Consider the following 12,346-nt stretch of genomic DNA (forward strand, 5'->3'; position numbering starts at 1 on the left):
CAATGTCTGTTAATCTGATAATCCAAAACATTTGTAAATAATTAAGAACAGCAATTAACAAGTCTGCATGTTTCCTCTTGACTTGCGTTGTTTGGTTGACTTGCTTGGTTTCGTCAGTTCAGTTTTTGTTCTCACTCTCTGATTCGAAGCTTAACAGCCAATCAGAGCACTTCCATTCACAGACAGCTGATGCTGATTCTACATGCTGAAAGTGTAGTACACATCAAGTGTGAGACAGGAGCTGGCAGATATTAGAAGATACTAGGCAAAAACTAACAATTATTGTAGTGTCGAATAGTGGCTCTTCCTCCATATTGGGAGTGTGCACCTGGATTCGTTCTATGCCCTCCAAGTCCACTAGCCACTCCAAATTGTTGCAGGCTCACATACCAGGTTAGACCAACTATCATGGAGGTATTTAGTCATAGGAACTTGTCTGAGTAAAGGCTGATTTATACTTCTGCATTGAGAGATTGGTGTGACCCACGGCGCCTGCCTTGTGCGTAGTTTTGCATTTATACTGCGCGCGGTTTGTGTTGCTCTGCAATAACACTTCCGAAATGCTAGCTGGCAGTAGGTTTTTATGTTCCTCTGTGTCGAGTTTCTTCTTGGGTGTTTAGTTTTTTCTGAATGCTACAAGTAGCTTAAACTTGCTCATTTAGAGGTGGGAACCGGCGTACATGCAACAACTTTAAACATAAGGTAAACACAAAACAAACGTTTCCATCTGGAGCTCCTTCACGCAACTCGACACTTGTAAAAACAATCGCTCCATCAGGCTCGTGGCTCTCAGCACCACCCACGCTCATCACCACTACCAAGCCAACCAATCACAGTCATTGCGACATGAAGTTACATTTTTGAGAAGTGCGCGTCATTATCAGCATCAGACACAGCGAGGGCTATGCGACCTCATGAAGGCTGTGCCAGAGCATACACATGCATTTGACGCAGACGCCTAAATCAGCCTTAATGAGTGTGCCAGATCTAGTTCTCGAGTAATTACAGTATATGGCTGGCAGATCCATCCTGAAGAGAGGATTAAAGACAAAACAAAAGAAAGGAAAAGGAATGCCCCAAACTAATTATCTATGCTCACTTTGACGGCCGGTTATTCTGTGAAATGTTGTGCTCCAGAGCTTAACCAAAAGAGTTCTTTGATGATAAATACTTAGGAACAGAACACAATACAACACATATGGTAAAAGCAATTACCAACCAAGAACAGAACAAACCAAGGAGGTATAAAGATACAAAGATGATTAACATAAATCCAGGACACTCTTGAAGGAGAGATTGCAAATCACAAGAAGTTTTCCTGGTAAAATAAATGCAAACAGAATAGGGTTAATTAATGAATTATGGTAATGAGTCATGGTAACTCAACCTCATAAGCCTCACATGCATTTTTTTTATATCTCTTTGCTATTTGGGCTTATTAGAACCTAATTAGAATAAAAATCTAAGTATCATCTTCTGATATGATGTACTTTTAGAGAAAAATGATGTCCATATATGTGGACTCGTGGTCCGAATTTACATAAAACACTTTTTCCTGCATTTTTTTAATGCATATTTAACATAGAATTTTTTTTTGCAACTTGCTTTGACTAACAGAGTAAAAACAATTTTTTCCCCATTTTGGACAGTTAAAAATAGGGTTTGGGATATTTCATATGCTGCAAAACAGTCGCAGGATGACACTGTATGTCTGTAACAAAATATAAAACATTCAAAGTATTTTAAATAGCAAATTAAGAGCTAAAATGTGTTGTCTACGTAATGGACACTCAAGCCCTAGCAGGTTAATAATGGCCAGAAACTTTTTAAGTATCTTCCAAATTATTTTCCAATTTGTAATTAGATTATCCCTAATAAATTTGCTACTTTTTATATTGATATTCCCAAAATAGCAGTTCTCTTCCACATTTAAGTAACTCTAGTGGGTTTATTAGCCATAAATCTGTCTTCAAGGATATCCAAAGATTTTCAAATAGATTTACATGAATGAGTTAGCTACATGTGCCTGACGATAAACACTTGTTCTATTTCTCCTTCTCTCTGTGTGCGTGTGTTGAATAGGCCTCCACCGAGCCCGTCTGGCTCTGTCGGTAACGGTCACGGCCGGAGTCGCTCTGTACCAGTCTACGAAATGAAGTTTCCAGACCTCTGTGTATACTGAGACACAGAGTCACCACATACAGCTGTTTTCATCCCACCATTATCACTCCTTCTCAGTGTCCAGGTGTAACTCTGTCTTCTAAAATGTGTAATATCAGACTTTAGATAGGGATTATGGCTGTACTTTATCCTGAGGTCTATTTACAGCAGCAAGGACAAACAAACCAAGAGAATATACCATATGTTTGGTTAAATATGCACTTATACACTTAGTCTAGGACTCAATTTATCGACAAATGATCGTATCTTGTCTGATAGCGTAGAGAGCAGAATGAGGTTTCGATGTTTTCACTGTGTAAGTGTATATAGTCTGCTGTCCAGAGCAAGTGGTTGGTTTTCTTGTACAAGTAAAGCTGCCTTAAATTTTGTATATTAAGTTGAGAAGATTGACGAATGTCCTAGATATGTTTCCAAAAAACTGTGTACGGAGTTTAGCTAAATACAAGCTTTGTTTGCATGTTAAAACCGTCTCTACATGCTGCAATAACAGTTGTATTTAAAGCAATAATTAATGCATTGAAAAACTTGTGAGTAGAAGCTAAACTTAAACCATAGGAAATAGTTTCCAGTTCAAATGAATGCAGTGTTCCAATCAGAAGCGATGGCCTAATGACATCATGCCATGTAAGGAAGTGAATGTGGTTTATTTACGTAGTAAAGTTAGACCTCTGTATCGTCATTCATACACTGTAATCCAGGGGTGTCCATTCCTGCTCATGGAAAGTCACTGTCCTACAGATGCTATAATATGACACACACACATATACAGTCAAGCCCAAAATCTCAGGCTTGAAATTCACGCTGTGGTGAGCCCTGATAAAGAATGGAGTCAGCCAAAGGAAAGTTGTGTAACTCTTTATTTTAACATGTGATCTGATCTTCACTTTTCACCTTGTATTTTGCACCAAGGAGACCCAGAAGTCCTGGAACTCAATCAGGACATGTGTTAGGGCTTCCCTTACCATAATATACCTAAAAACATTAGGGTAGATTTAGGTCATGACGTCAGGTCAAAAATCAATGTCTAGCCAGCATCTAAGGACAACATTATTTTGATTTATAATAACGACGTCAATTTATGTTGAAATTTGGTTGATTTTAGGTTGTGTTGGAAAGTAACCAAAATCCAATGTCTGATAGATGCCAAAGTGGTAACGTCCACACAACGTCAAGGTGTAACATGATTAGGCGTTGATATTTGGTTGACTTTAGGTTGGTCATTGACGTCGGCCTGACGTTGCGTTCTGGCGTAAACCCGATTTTCATTTCCAGACAAAATCCAACGTCCCCACGATGTTGGGGTACGTTGGAGTACAACGTCAATACGTTATGTTGACATCCTGTGCCTGCAGGGACAGATTGCTGTAAAAACGTATCAAGAAGGAGCTCAGTGACTTAATTGATGAGATAACTCGTCAATGGGGAAAGAGTACATTGAGATTTAAGCTAATGTTGTGTTCCAGACAACTGAAAATTAAGAGATTTCCTACATCCCACTTGGAAATAACATCTAGAATGCAGCTAGAAGGCAAACCCTGACTTCATTGAAACATGTCATTTGACATCACAGATGCCGGCTATTTCTGCTTCAGCAACATTTGTGTAGAACTACCGAAATGTGAGACATACATAAACTTTCATGTATGTTTGCAGCACAGTTAGAACCTACAAATAAAGGCTATTTCTGAGGTGATATTAGCTTTCTAGTCCAATATGTAAGATATAATCAACAACTTGCCATGCGTTAAAGGATTTTAATGCATGACGTGGAGGCTGCGCTTCGTGTGGTTGCCTCCGCGAAGTGCATTAAACTCCTTTAACACATGGCAAGCCTTTGATTTTCCCGCTTATTCCATGGTCATTTGCCAAGGTAGGCCTAAGTTTAAAATAGTTTTGCTCTTTGCAGTGCAAAATTTGTCCTAATTTTTGTTAGTTGTTACATGTCAGATTTTCTAGTCCCTTCACTGAATCAGCTGTGACAGGCTGACAGACGGAGAGAGAGAGCGAGAGCATGTGCGTGCTGTTTATACCTGCTAATATTAAGATGCGATTTCATCATTCCAGGACAGATAAGAGAACATTCTGCTTTATTTATCTTCTTTCAAACAAAAGCAATTGGCCAAACATGCAGGAACAGTGTAATATTACATCATTTACGGTCATAAATTATGAAACTTATCCCTTTACAAAAAAAAGTACACCTGAGAACAAATAATAGGTTAAAAATTCCAAAGACTGACCGTTAGATACACCAAAGATTAATTATATATCAGGTTTTAACAACAGAGATGCAAGAGATTAAATCCAGCGGCAGGTCCTGAGATGGTCTGGCCCAACATTTTTAAATATGAACTACTCTTATACAAAAACTGCCGATTTGACTAAAATAACTATATTCTCACTTGAGAAACTCCTTAACTTGATTTTGTGGCATAATTGATGAGTAATTTTCAAATTTTGCGGATTTCCCATCCGTCATTAACAGTCCTTGTTGGTTTCCTGTGCAGCACATGATCCAAACTGACTGAAACTACCTGTTCATTTCAACGAAAATAATGCACATCTTCCAGCCAATCAGAATCAAGAATTTCAACAGACCATGGAATAAATAAAGTTATTTATGTTTTTCGTCAGGTGTATTAAAAAGTACAGCTAGCATTTTCTCTTCTCTTAGTTTTTTCGGAACATTCATTCATTTTCTTTTCGGCTTAGTCCCTTTATTAATCCGGGGTCGCCACAGCAGAATGAACCGCCAACTTATCCAGCAGATGTTTTACACAGCGGATGCCCTTCCAGCTGCAACCCATCTCTGGGAAACATCCATACTCTCACACTCATACACTATGGACAATTTAGCCTACCCAATTCACCTGTACCACAGGACTGTGGGGAAAACTGGACCACCCGGAGGAAACCCACACGAACGCAGGGAGAACATGCAAACTCCACACAGAAACGCCAACTGACCCAGTAGAGGCTTGAACCAGTGACCTTATTACTGTGAGGCGACAGCATTACCTACTGCGTCACATGTTATGAAATATTCACATCTCACATGGTGTAAGTGCAAGCGTCCGGAACGCATCAATGTCAGAAAAGTCATTTTTCTTCTGAAATTCCCATCTCTGACTTTGGAACTTTATCAATTCTGAGGGACAGTGGTCTAGGAACAAGTTTGGACACCCCTGTTGTAATCGCTGTATTTACACTTGCATATAATGTCATTCGCAAACAAAGGAAGTACAATTAAGTGAATGTCGTGTCTGCACAGCTTTCAAGTATACTCAATGTGAAAGAGCACAGATGGACACATGCACAGTACTACCTAGTGGACTCAACATTGACCATGGATGCAAAAATCAGTGTGCACACTGATGGACACTAAATTACGTTATGCAGACATTGTGAAACAGGTTGTCTAAAGTATACTTATCTCTTAAGGGGTTTTATTTTCAAACTAGACTCTAGGCTTAAGGATCCTTTTTTTATTGTGCCTCTCATGCAGAATGTTTCGGATCCCACATTGTGAGGGATGAGTCGGAACGGGGAGTTTCAAGGCTGTCGTGACATGGATGACAGTGAATTTTAGGTGCAAAACGGGCCAGGTAGTAAGTTAAGTGTAAAAGGGGCCAGCTATTCAGATTTGTGCAAGTAAACCTCACTTTTTCTTTCTTGAACCACGGTTCCACTGACAGAACCACTGACTCAATTAATATTTTGCAGTAAAAAGGTAGTTCTGAATATGACTGCACACTTACAGACTCCTATTTTTTTGGGGTCTAATGGAATCAACCTTTATTTTGCCATGATAAACGCGTTTGATTTGTTCCTTGTAAAGTTTTCTTTCCTTATTCTTTCTTTTTACAAGAAAAAAATGTAAATACTTTCAGCTTTATGTCCAGATTTTAGTTCTCCCAGAGTTAATCACAGCACTTTAAAGCTCACTGTGTTAATGTGTTGTATGAATATACTTAATGTTGTGCGATTCATCTTCTTGTCTAAGATTTGAAAGTGTTTGTCATGTCATACTATTCTGGTTTCAAAGTCTTTTGGGGTATTTTTTCCCTCATGTTGTGATATTTTTTTGGTGATGCCTTTTATGTTATTTACAAGCATAAAAGGCAACAAGTGAGTTTTATCTTCTGTCAAATATGGCTACGATGTTCAACAGATGGAATATTCTAGGCTGCTTACATGTGAGGTGATTTTTGCATGTATGAAATCAAATATCAAAGTTCAAAGTTTAGTCTTTCCTGGTCAGCCGCTGCATGCACTGAGTGTTTTGTCTGTGCTTTTACCATTTATTTATTTATTTATTTTTAATAAGTGAGATCATTACAACACTGTGGATCGTAAATAGTCTATTGTGTGTTTTAGATATGGACACCGCAAACCAATATGACTTCAGAACTGTGTTCTGTGAATGTTTGCCTACATAAAAATCATAAAGTGATGTACATATGTGATGTGAATATCAATTAAAGACTAATTTTATGAATTCAAACTAAAGTCTAGCCTGTGTTTAAAGCTTTATTGGCAACCGCGGTGTGATTTTGAGCTGTTGGTTTTTCAGAAATGAACCATTTTGTTCTCTTCTGCTTGGAACATCATTTTATGTCACATTTTTAAAATGTACAGTATAATACATGTTCAATAAATATTCTAAAAATGCTGTTTTAGCCTCTAAGCTGGTATTTAATCACCACAGCATTTCTATATACAGAATTCAGAATTTATTGTTGAATACAGTGTGAATAAACTCATCAAGATTTAAGTGCTATTGTTAACATTGCCCACCTTCGTTTCTATGCATGATAAGAACCTCTCATCCAGAAGTTTGCTGGGAAGAAAGTATATTCAAAACATCCCCCTATAACAACCTCTCCCCCTTAAAGCCATTCACTCGTCCTTCCTCGGTTGGTCTTTATGCATCACGTTTTTGAAGAGTGTGAGCAGGGGTTTCTGAGCACGCTCGTCCCAGGACTTCATGAAGCCTCCATAGCGCTTGCTAGCCGGCGGGACGCTCCAACGGAAGTGGGTCATTTTGTAGGGGGGGTCCTTCCTCGTCTGCGGGTTTAAAGGCATCGCTTCTTGCGGATAGTCGATCTCGTTGTTTGCCAGCTCACGTCTCATCTCGGCCGGGAGCGTTTCGGCGGATTCCTCCTCCACGCCGTTCGTGTACACCTTGATGGGTCTGCGTTTGCGGCCGACCGGTTTTCCCCACCGGAAGTGCTCCATGGAGTAGGAGCGCTTGTGCTCGTTTCGAGGGCCGGACGCCGGCTCCATCTGTTCGGGGGCTGCGAGGGCGACAGGGGAAAGGGGTGCGAGGAGGTCGATTTGCTCCTGCTCGGAGGGAGGCTGTAGATGGCTTTCTCCAGGGTAGATGGGGGTTTCATCTGTAAGCTCAGACCTGCATAATTGTATGCATTCCTTAAGAAGAGAAAATTATACAGTTAAAAAACACGTGGTTTAATATTTTGGTATTATGTGAGGTTTTATAATTATGATAGGAAAGAAAATCCTGCACAATTGTGGCTTTCAAAAACAAATTTTTAAAAAGTTGAAACAAGTTATGTAATTTGTTGTTGCTGTTTTTTGTGAACATAGTTTAAAATGCCAGGCTATTTTATATTGTTCAGATAAAGAAACATTACTGGTGTAGAGTAGGCATGGGATGATAACCGGCTTCAAGGTTTACCGTGGTTTGGAAAAGTCAAGGTATTAAAACCGCAAAAATGTTTTGTTATACCTTTTCTAAGGTATATATAAAGGTTATTTATTTAAGTGTTTTTTTATGTGTTGTAAGGAAACTGTTTTTGAAGCTAATGAAGATAGTAGAAGTCAATGGTTTATTGTAATTATGTAGCCTGACATGTTTACTGTTCCAAAATATTATAAATGTATCCTAAAATGTATTGTGTTAAATGGGAAAAAAGTTGTTATTTTTAACGAAGACGTTTGAAACTAAATTATTTTATAACAGTAAAAACAATACCCTGATACCGTGACACTTATATTTTTATCCAACCGTGATACCGTGATATTTTTATCCAAGGTTATAATATCAGAAATGTATACCGGCCATGTAATTTACTGATATAATACTGATTATATCAGTTTAATAATGACAAGACTTATGAAAAGTAAATGCTGTATCTGGAAGTAAAAAAAGAGGTCAATTTATTTATAAAATGTGAAACTGGACTACAAAACCATATCTAATGTAAGTACAGTTTGGCAATGGCAAAAAATGTCTATGGTCAAAATTATATATATTTTTTTACTTTAAGTAAAGATATCCTGTTCCATTAAGACATTTTATAAATTTCCTACACTCTCAGAAATAAAAGTACAGGAGCTGTCAATGGGGCAGTACCTTTTCAAAAGAGACATATTTGTTCCTGAAGGGTCCATAATGGTTCCTCAAAGGTACTTTATAGGTACATTTGGGCACTAAAATGCCCATTATATTATAATTATATGCCCAAAATTATATCTTTAGAAAAGGCACCGCCCCAGTGACCGCTCCTGTACCTTTATTTCTGAGAGTGTACTTAAAATATATCAAAACAAAATTGTGTATACATTTTTCTCTGTATTTTAATCCTCAGATTCCAGATTTTCAAATAGTTGTTTCTCAATTAAATATTGTCCTATCTTAATGACTGGTTTTGAAGTCAATGGTCACAAATAATCAACAAAGTAAAAAAAAAATATATGAAAGCATAAGATTTAAAAATAAAAGTCAAAAGTTCAGCCCCAAAAGAAGTCTCTGTTCAGCCATTCATTCAACAAAATATTAAGCAATTATTATTTTGATGATAGTCACCCAACAGACATTTTACTGATTTTAACTCTGCACTTGCTGTACATGTCTACTAACACAATTTTTTTATGGGAGTTACTTACAATGTAACTTACAGTGCACAGAACATCTAAAGTAATAATAATAATATTAGTAATAAAGAGTCAGCAATAAATCTAAGCCGTGACGAATCCTGGAACTCACCAAGATGTTCTCCTCTGTGCTGAGGTCTCGACAGCGAGCGTTTTCCCAACACTGAGCTCTGACTTCAGATCTTCCTGCACAAAGAACAGCCAGAGCCAAGAGCCAAGCAGGACACAACATCCTCACTCCCCTCACCATCTCTGAGAACACAACACAACTCATATTTAAGCATGTTAAATTCATACTGAAGATCCTCAAAAACATTTAATTGCACATCACAGTTAAAAGAATAATTGGAAAGTATGAAATAATAGTTCAAATTAATAAAATACATCAATTGAATGAAATATTAGACATGCAAAAAAGACAAATCAATAAAAAATCTGTTAATTTAAACCCCACATTTGGGTCAAACAACCCATTAGTTGAGTTCAAAAACCCAACTGTTAAGTTTAATTTTTTTTATGAAAACAGTCCAGATTCTTTTAGTGTATGTGATAATTATTACCCACCTTTTGCACAGAAAGAAGTCAGAAATCAAAGTTGTTCTCTCTGAGAGTCTCGGATGTGTCTGGTTGTGTGTGTGTTTGCTCGTCTCTGATGTCTGAGACCCCCAATCGTCTTTTATAAGCTATCTGTGCGTCAATTCCTCAAGGTCACCAAACTCTGTGACTTTTAATGGGTTGTGCAGGTAGGAAACCCACCGGCATCATCTATGGCAGGGATGAGTAATGAATCAACTGTTGTCAGTCAACAGCGAAGAGTCAGATGTGAATGAGTGCAGGATTAGGACGGGATCCTCATTCAGTCTGGCTTACTAAATGATGATGGTTTTTCTCATTATGTTTAAGGGCAGATGTGTCAGTTTACAGGAGTTTGGTGATTAAGGGTTTAAACTCACTTCAAATCAATTACAGGGCATGTTTTGTGCTGTGTAAGGGCACACGGGTGCTAAGCTTGTGTTGAAATCGGTTAAAAGGTGAGAGATTTGTCAAAGGAAGCCATCTGGATGCGTTTACAGAACAAAAGATCATGATGTTAACATGGTTTGATAGCAGCTGAGGCTAAGGAGAAAATAAAAAATTAAATCTACTTTAATTAAAAAAAAAAAAGTTACAGTGGGACAAAACCGTAAGTCATAAGTGTCAGTTAAAAAAAAGATCTCAAAGCAGATTTAAAAAGCTTTAAAGTGATGTATGTTTTGTAATGACAGCATAATATTTGATCGAGATGCAACTATTTGAATCTCTGGAATGTGAGAGTTAAAAAAAAATCTATTGAAAAAAATCATCTTTAAAGTTGTTCTTAAGTTCTTAGCAAAGCATATTACTAATCAGACATTAAATTTTAATACATTTACAGTAGCAAATGTACGTAATCTATTGATGGTACATAATCTTTACCTAATATTCTAATGATCTTTGGTATTAGAGTAAAATCAACAATTTTGACCCATACAATGCATTTTGTTCAATTGCCAAAAATATACCCAAGACTTGTTCAGGGTTAGATATTGTAAAAAAAAATTAGCAAATTCTTTTGGGAAAACTGAAATGAATAATGCATAGGAGAAAATATTAAATGAAAAAATAAGAATCTTGGGCTGCAAGGTGGCGCAATAGGTAGCACTGGTTCGAGCCTCTGCTGGATCAGTTGGCATTTCTGAGTGGAGTTTGCATGTTTTCCAATATAGATTCAGCCAGGATGCATCAAATCAATCAAATGTGTCTGTAAAAACAAGTCTAATAATCCTAAATAACAATTTCACAAATATAAAACTGCAGTAAAACTGCAGTGGAAGTATAACTGCAGTAAAATTAAGTACAATTGCTAAATTGCAATACAATGAAGTATAAACACAGTTCAAATTCGAACTGTGTACATTCTACAATAAAGTTCAACAGCAGTATAAGTTGCTGTAAACTGGAGTAAAAACAAGTAAACTCTGTCTTTACTGCACTTGTGCTGCTGTGTGGTGCCAATGGTTTGGTAAGAACTGTACTGCACTTATGTTCCAAGGGGTTTGTTCTTTAACATCTACCAGAAATATTGTACCTTCTACCAAATAGTTTTTTTCAGGGATGCTTTTTGGATTCAAGTAATTTTCTAATTAGAATTTCAAGAGTTTATTTGCAAAAATTAATAATAAAAAATAACTGCAGTGAAGTGAACAGTACAACTGCAGTAGTCTATATACAAGGATACCTGGCAAAATTCAATGCAACTGTAACACAGTTGACAGTTCAACTACAATGCAATAAAGTTCAACAGCAGTAAAATCTGCAGTACAACTGAAGTAACATTAAATAAACTGACGGGCAATATAGTGATATGTTTTATAATTTATTGCACTTAGGTACATACTGTAAGTATTAAAAGTGCACTTCAGTTTTATTGTACATTGCAGTATTGTAGATGTATTTCTGTTATTAATTATACTTCTGAAAAGTGCAGTACAATATATTGTGGTTGTACTTTAGCAATACAGCTGAGCTACTGAAACCTAATTTGCAAACCATTGTCCACAGAGGAAGAAAAGTGGTAGTTGCACTGCAGTTGTATTACAGTAGCAGTACTGCATTTTAGTAGTTGTAGTACTTCAGTACCATTGCAGTAGATGTACTGCATTATAGTAGTAGTATCACTTCTTTACTATTGCAGTAGTTCTACTGCAGCTGTTCTGTAGTAGTACTTCAGTTGTATTTCAGTAGATGCACTGCAGTTGGGTGTACTGTAGTACTTCAGTTCTATTACAGTAGCAGTAGTGCATTACAGTAGTTGTACTTCAGTAGCATTGCAGTAGTTGTACTCCATTTTGTTAAAATAAATCAAGAATCACAAACAATGAAGAAACAGAACAAAGTACAGACAGTTAAAAACATGCAAGCAGAAAATCATGTGCTGATTGAGCGGAATATGGGGCTTTTGTGTGCAATAGAGACTGTCCAGCAGCTGCAGCAGGCTTCACTCAGTGTCCACAATGTACAATACATTTTAACCACATCCAAACGCTTCTAAAAGATGGTCTTGGATGGTGAAACGGATATAAAAACACAACACGCAGAGGTCATTTGATAAAAAATAACAACAATATTATTGCGTTATAGCTTAAATAAACTTTATAACACAAAAAAACAACATTAAATTAAAAATTTTAACCCAACTGATTGAGTTATTAAATAAATAACTACATAAAGATTAAAAATAACCCAACAA

The 12,346-nt window shown here is 37.0% G+C and overlaps 2 protein-coding genes across 3 annotated transcripts in view; one reads left to right on the top strand and one right to left on the bottom strand.

Annotated features, from left to right (window-relative positions):
- efr3ba (EFR3 homolog Ba (S. cerevisiae)) overlaps positions 1-6,690 on the top strand; it is a 58,644-nt gene extending 51,954 nt beyond the window's left edge. For both annotated transcript variants that reach the window (XM_056476883.1, XM_056476884.1), the window contains exon 22: positions 2,083-6,690. In XM_056476883.1, the coding sequence (XP_056332858.1) occupies positions 2,083-2,182 (100 nt within the window). In that variant the 3' untranslated portion in view covers positions 2,183-6,690. The remainder of the gene's footprint in view (positions 1-2,082) is intronic.
- A 13-nt stretch (positions 6,691-6,703) lies between these two features.
- Positions 6,704-9,328, bottom strand: pomca (proopiomelanocortin a). The gene is made up of 2 exons (XM_056476885.1): positions 9,191-9,328; positions 6,704-7,611 (listed from the first exon to the last, which is right to left on the bottom strand). The coding sequence occupies exons 1-2, from the start codon at positions 9,326-9,328 to the stop codon at positions 7,081-7,083; spliced, it is 669 nt and encodes a 222-aa protein (XP_056332860.1). The 3' UTR covers positions 6,704-7,080.
- Between the last annotated feature and the right edge of the window lie 3,018 nt (positions 9,329-12,346).

This window comes from Danio aesculapii, chromosome 17, assembly GCF_903798145.1.
Source record: "Danio aesculapii chromosome 17, fDanAes4.1, whole genome shotgun sequence".
Taxonomy (NCBI): domain Eukaryota; kingdom Metazoa; phylum Chordata; class Actinopteri; order Cypriniformes; family Danionidae; genus Danio; species Danio aesculapii.

What these genes read in the sequence shown, in the direction of transcription:
- pomca (XM_056476885.1), bottom strand. Translation starts at nt 9,328, where the DNA reads ATGGTGAGGGGAGTGAGGATGTTGTGTCCTGCTTGGCTCTTGGCTCTG. An exon ending in GCACAGAGGAGAACATCTTG is followed by an intron (nt 7,612 to 9,190) that starts GTGAGTTCCAGG and finishes TCTCTTCTTAAG; the next exon opens with GAATGCATACAATTATGCAG.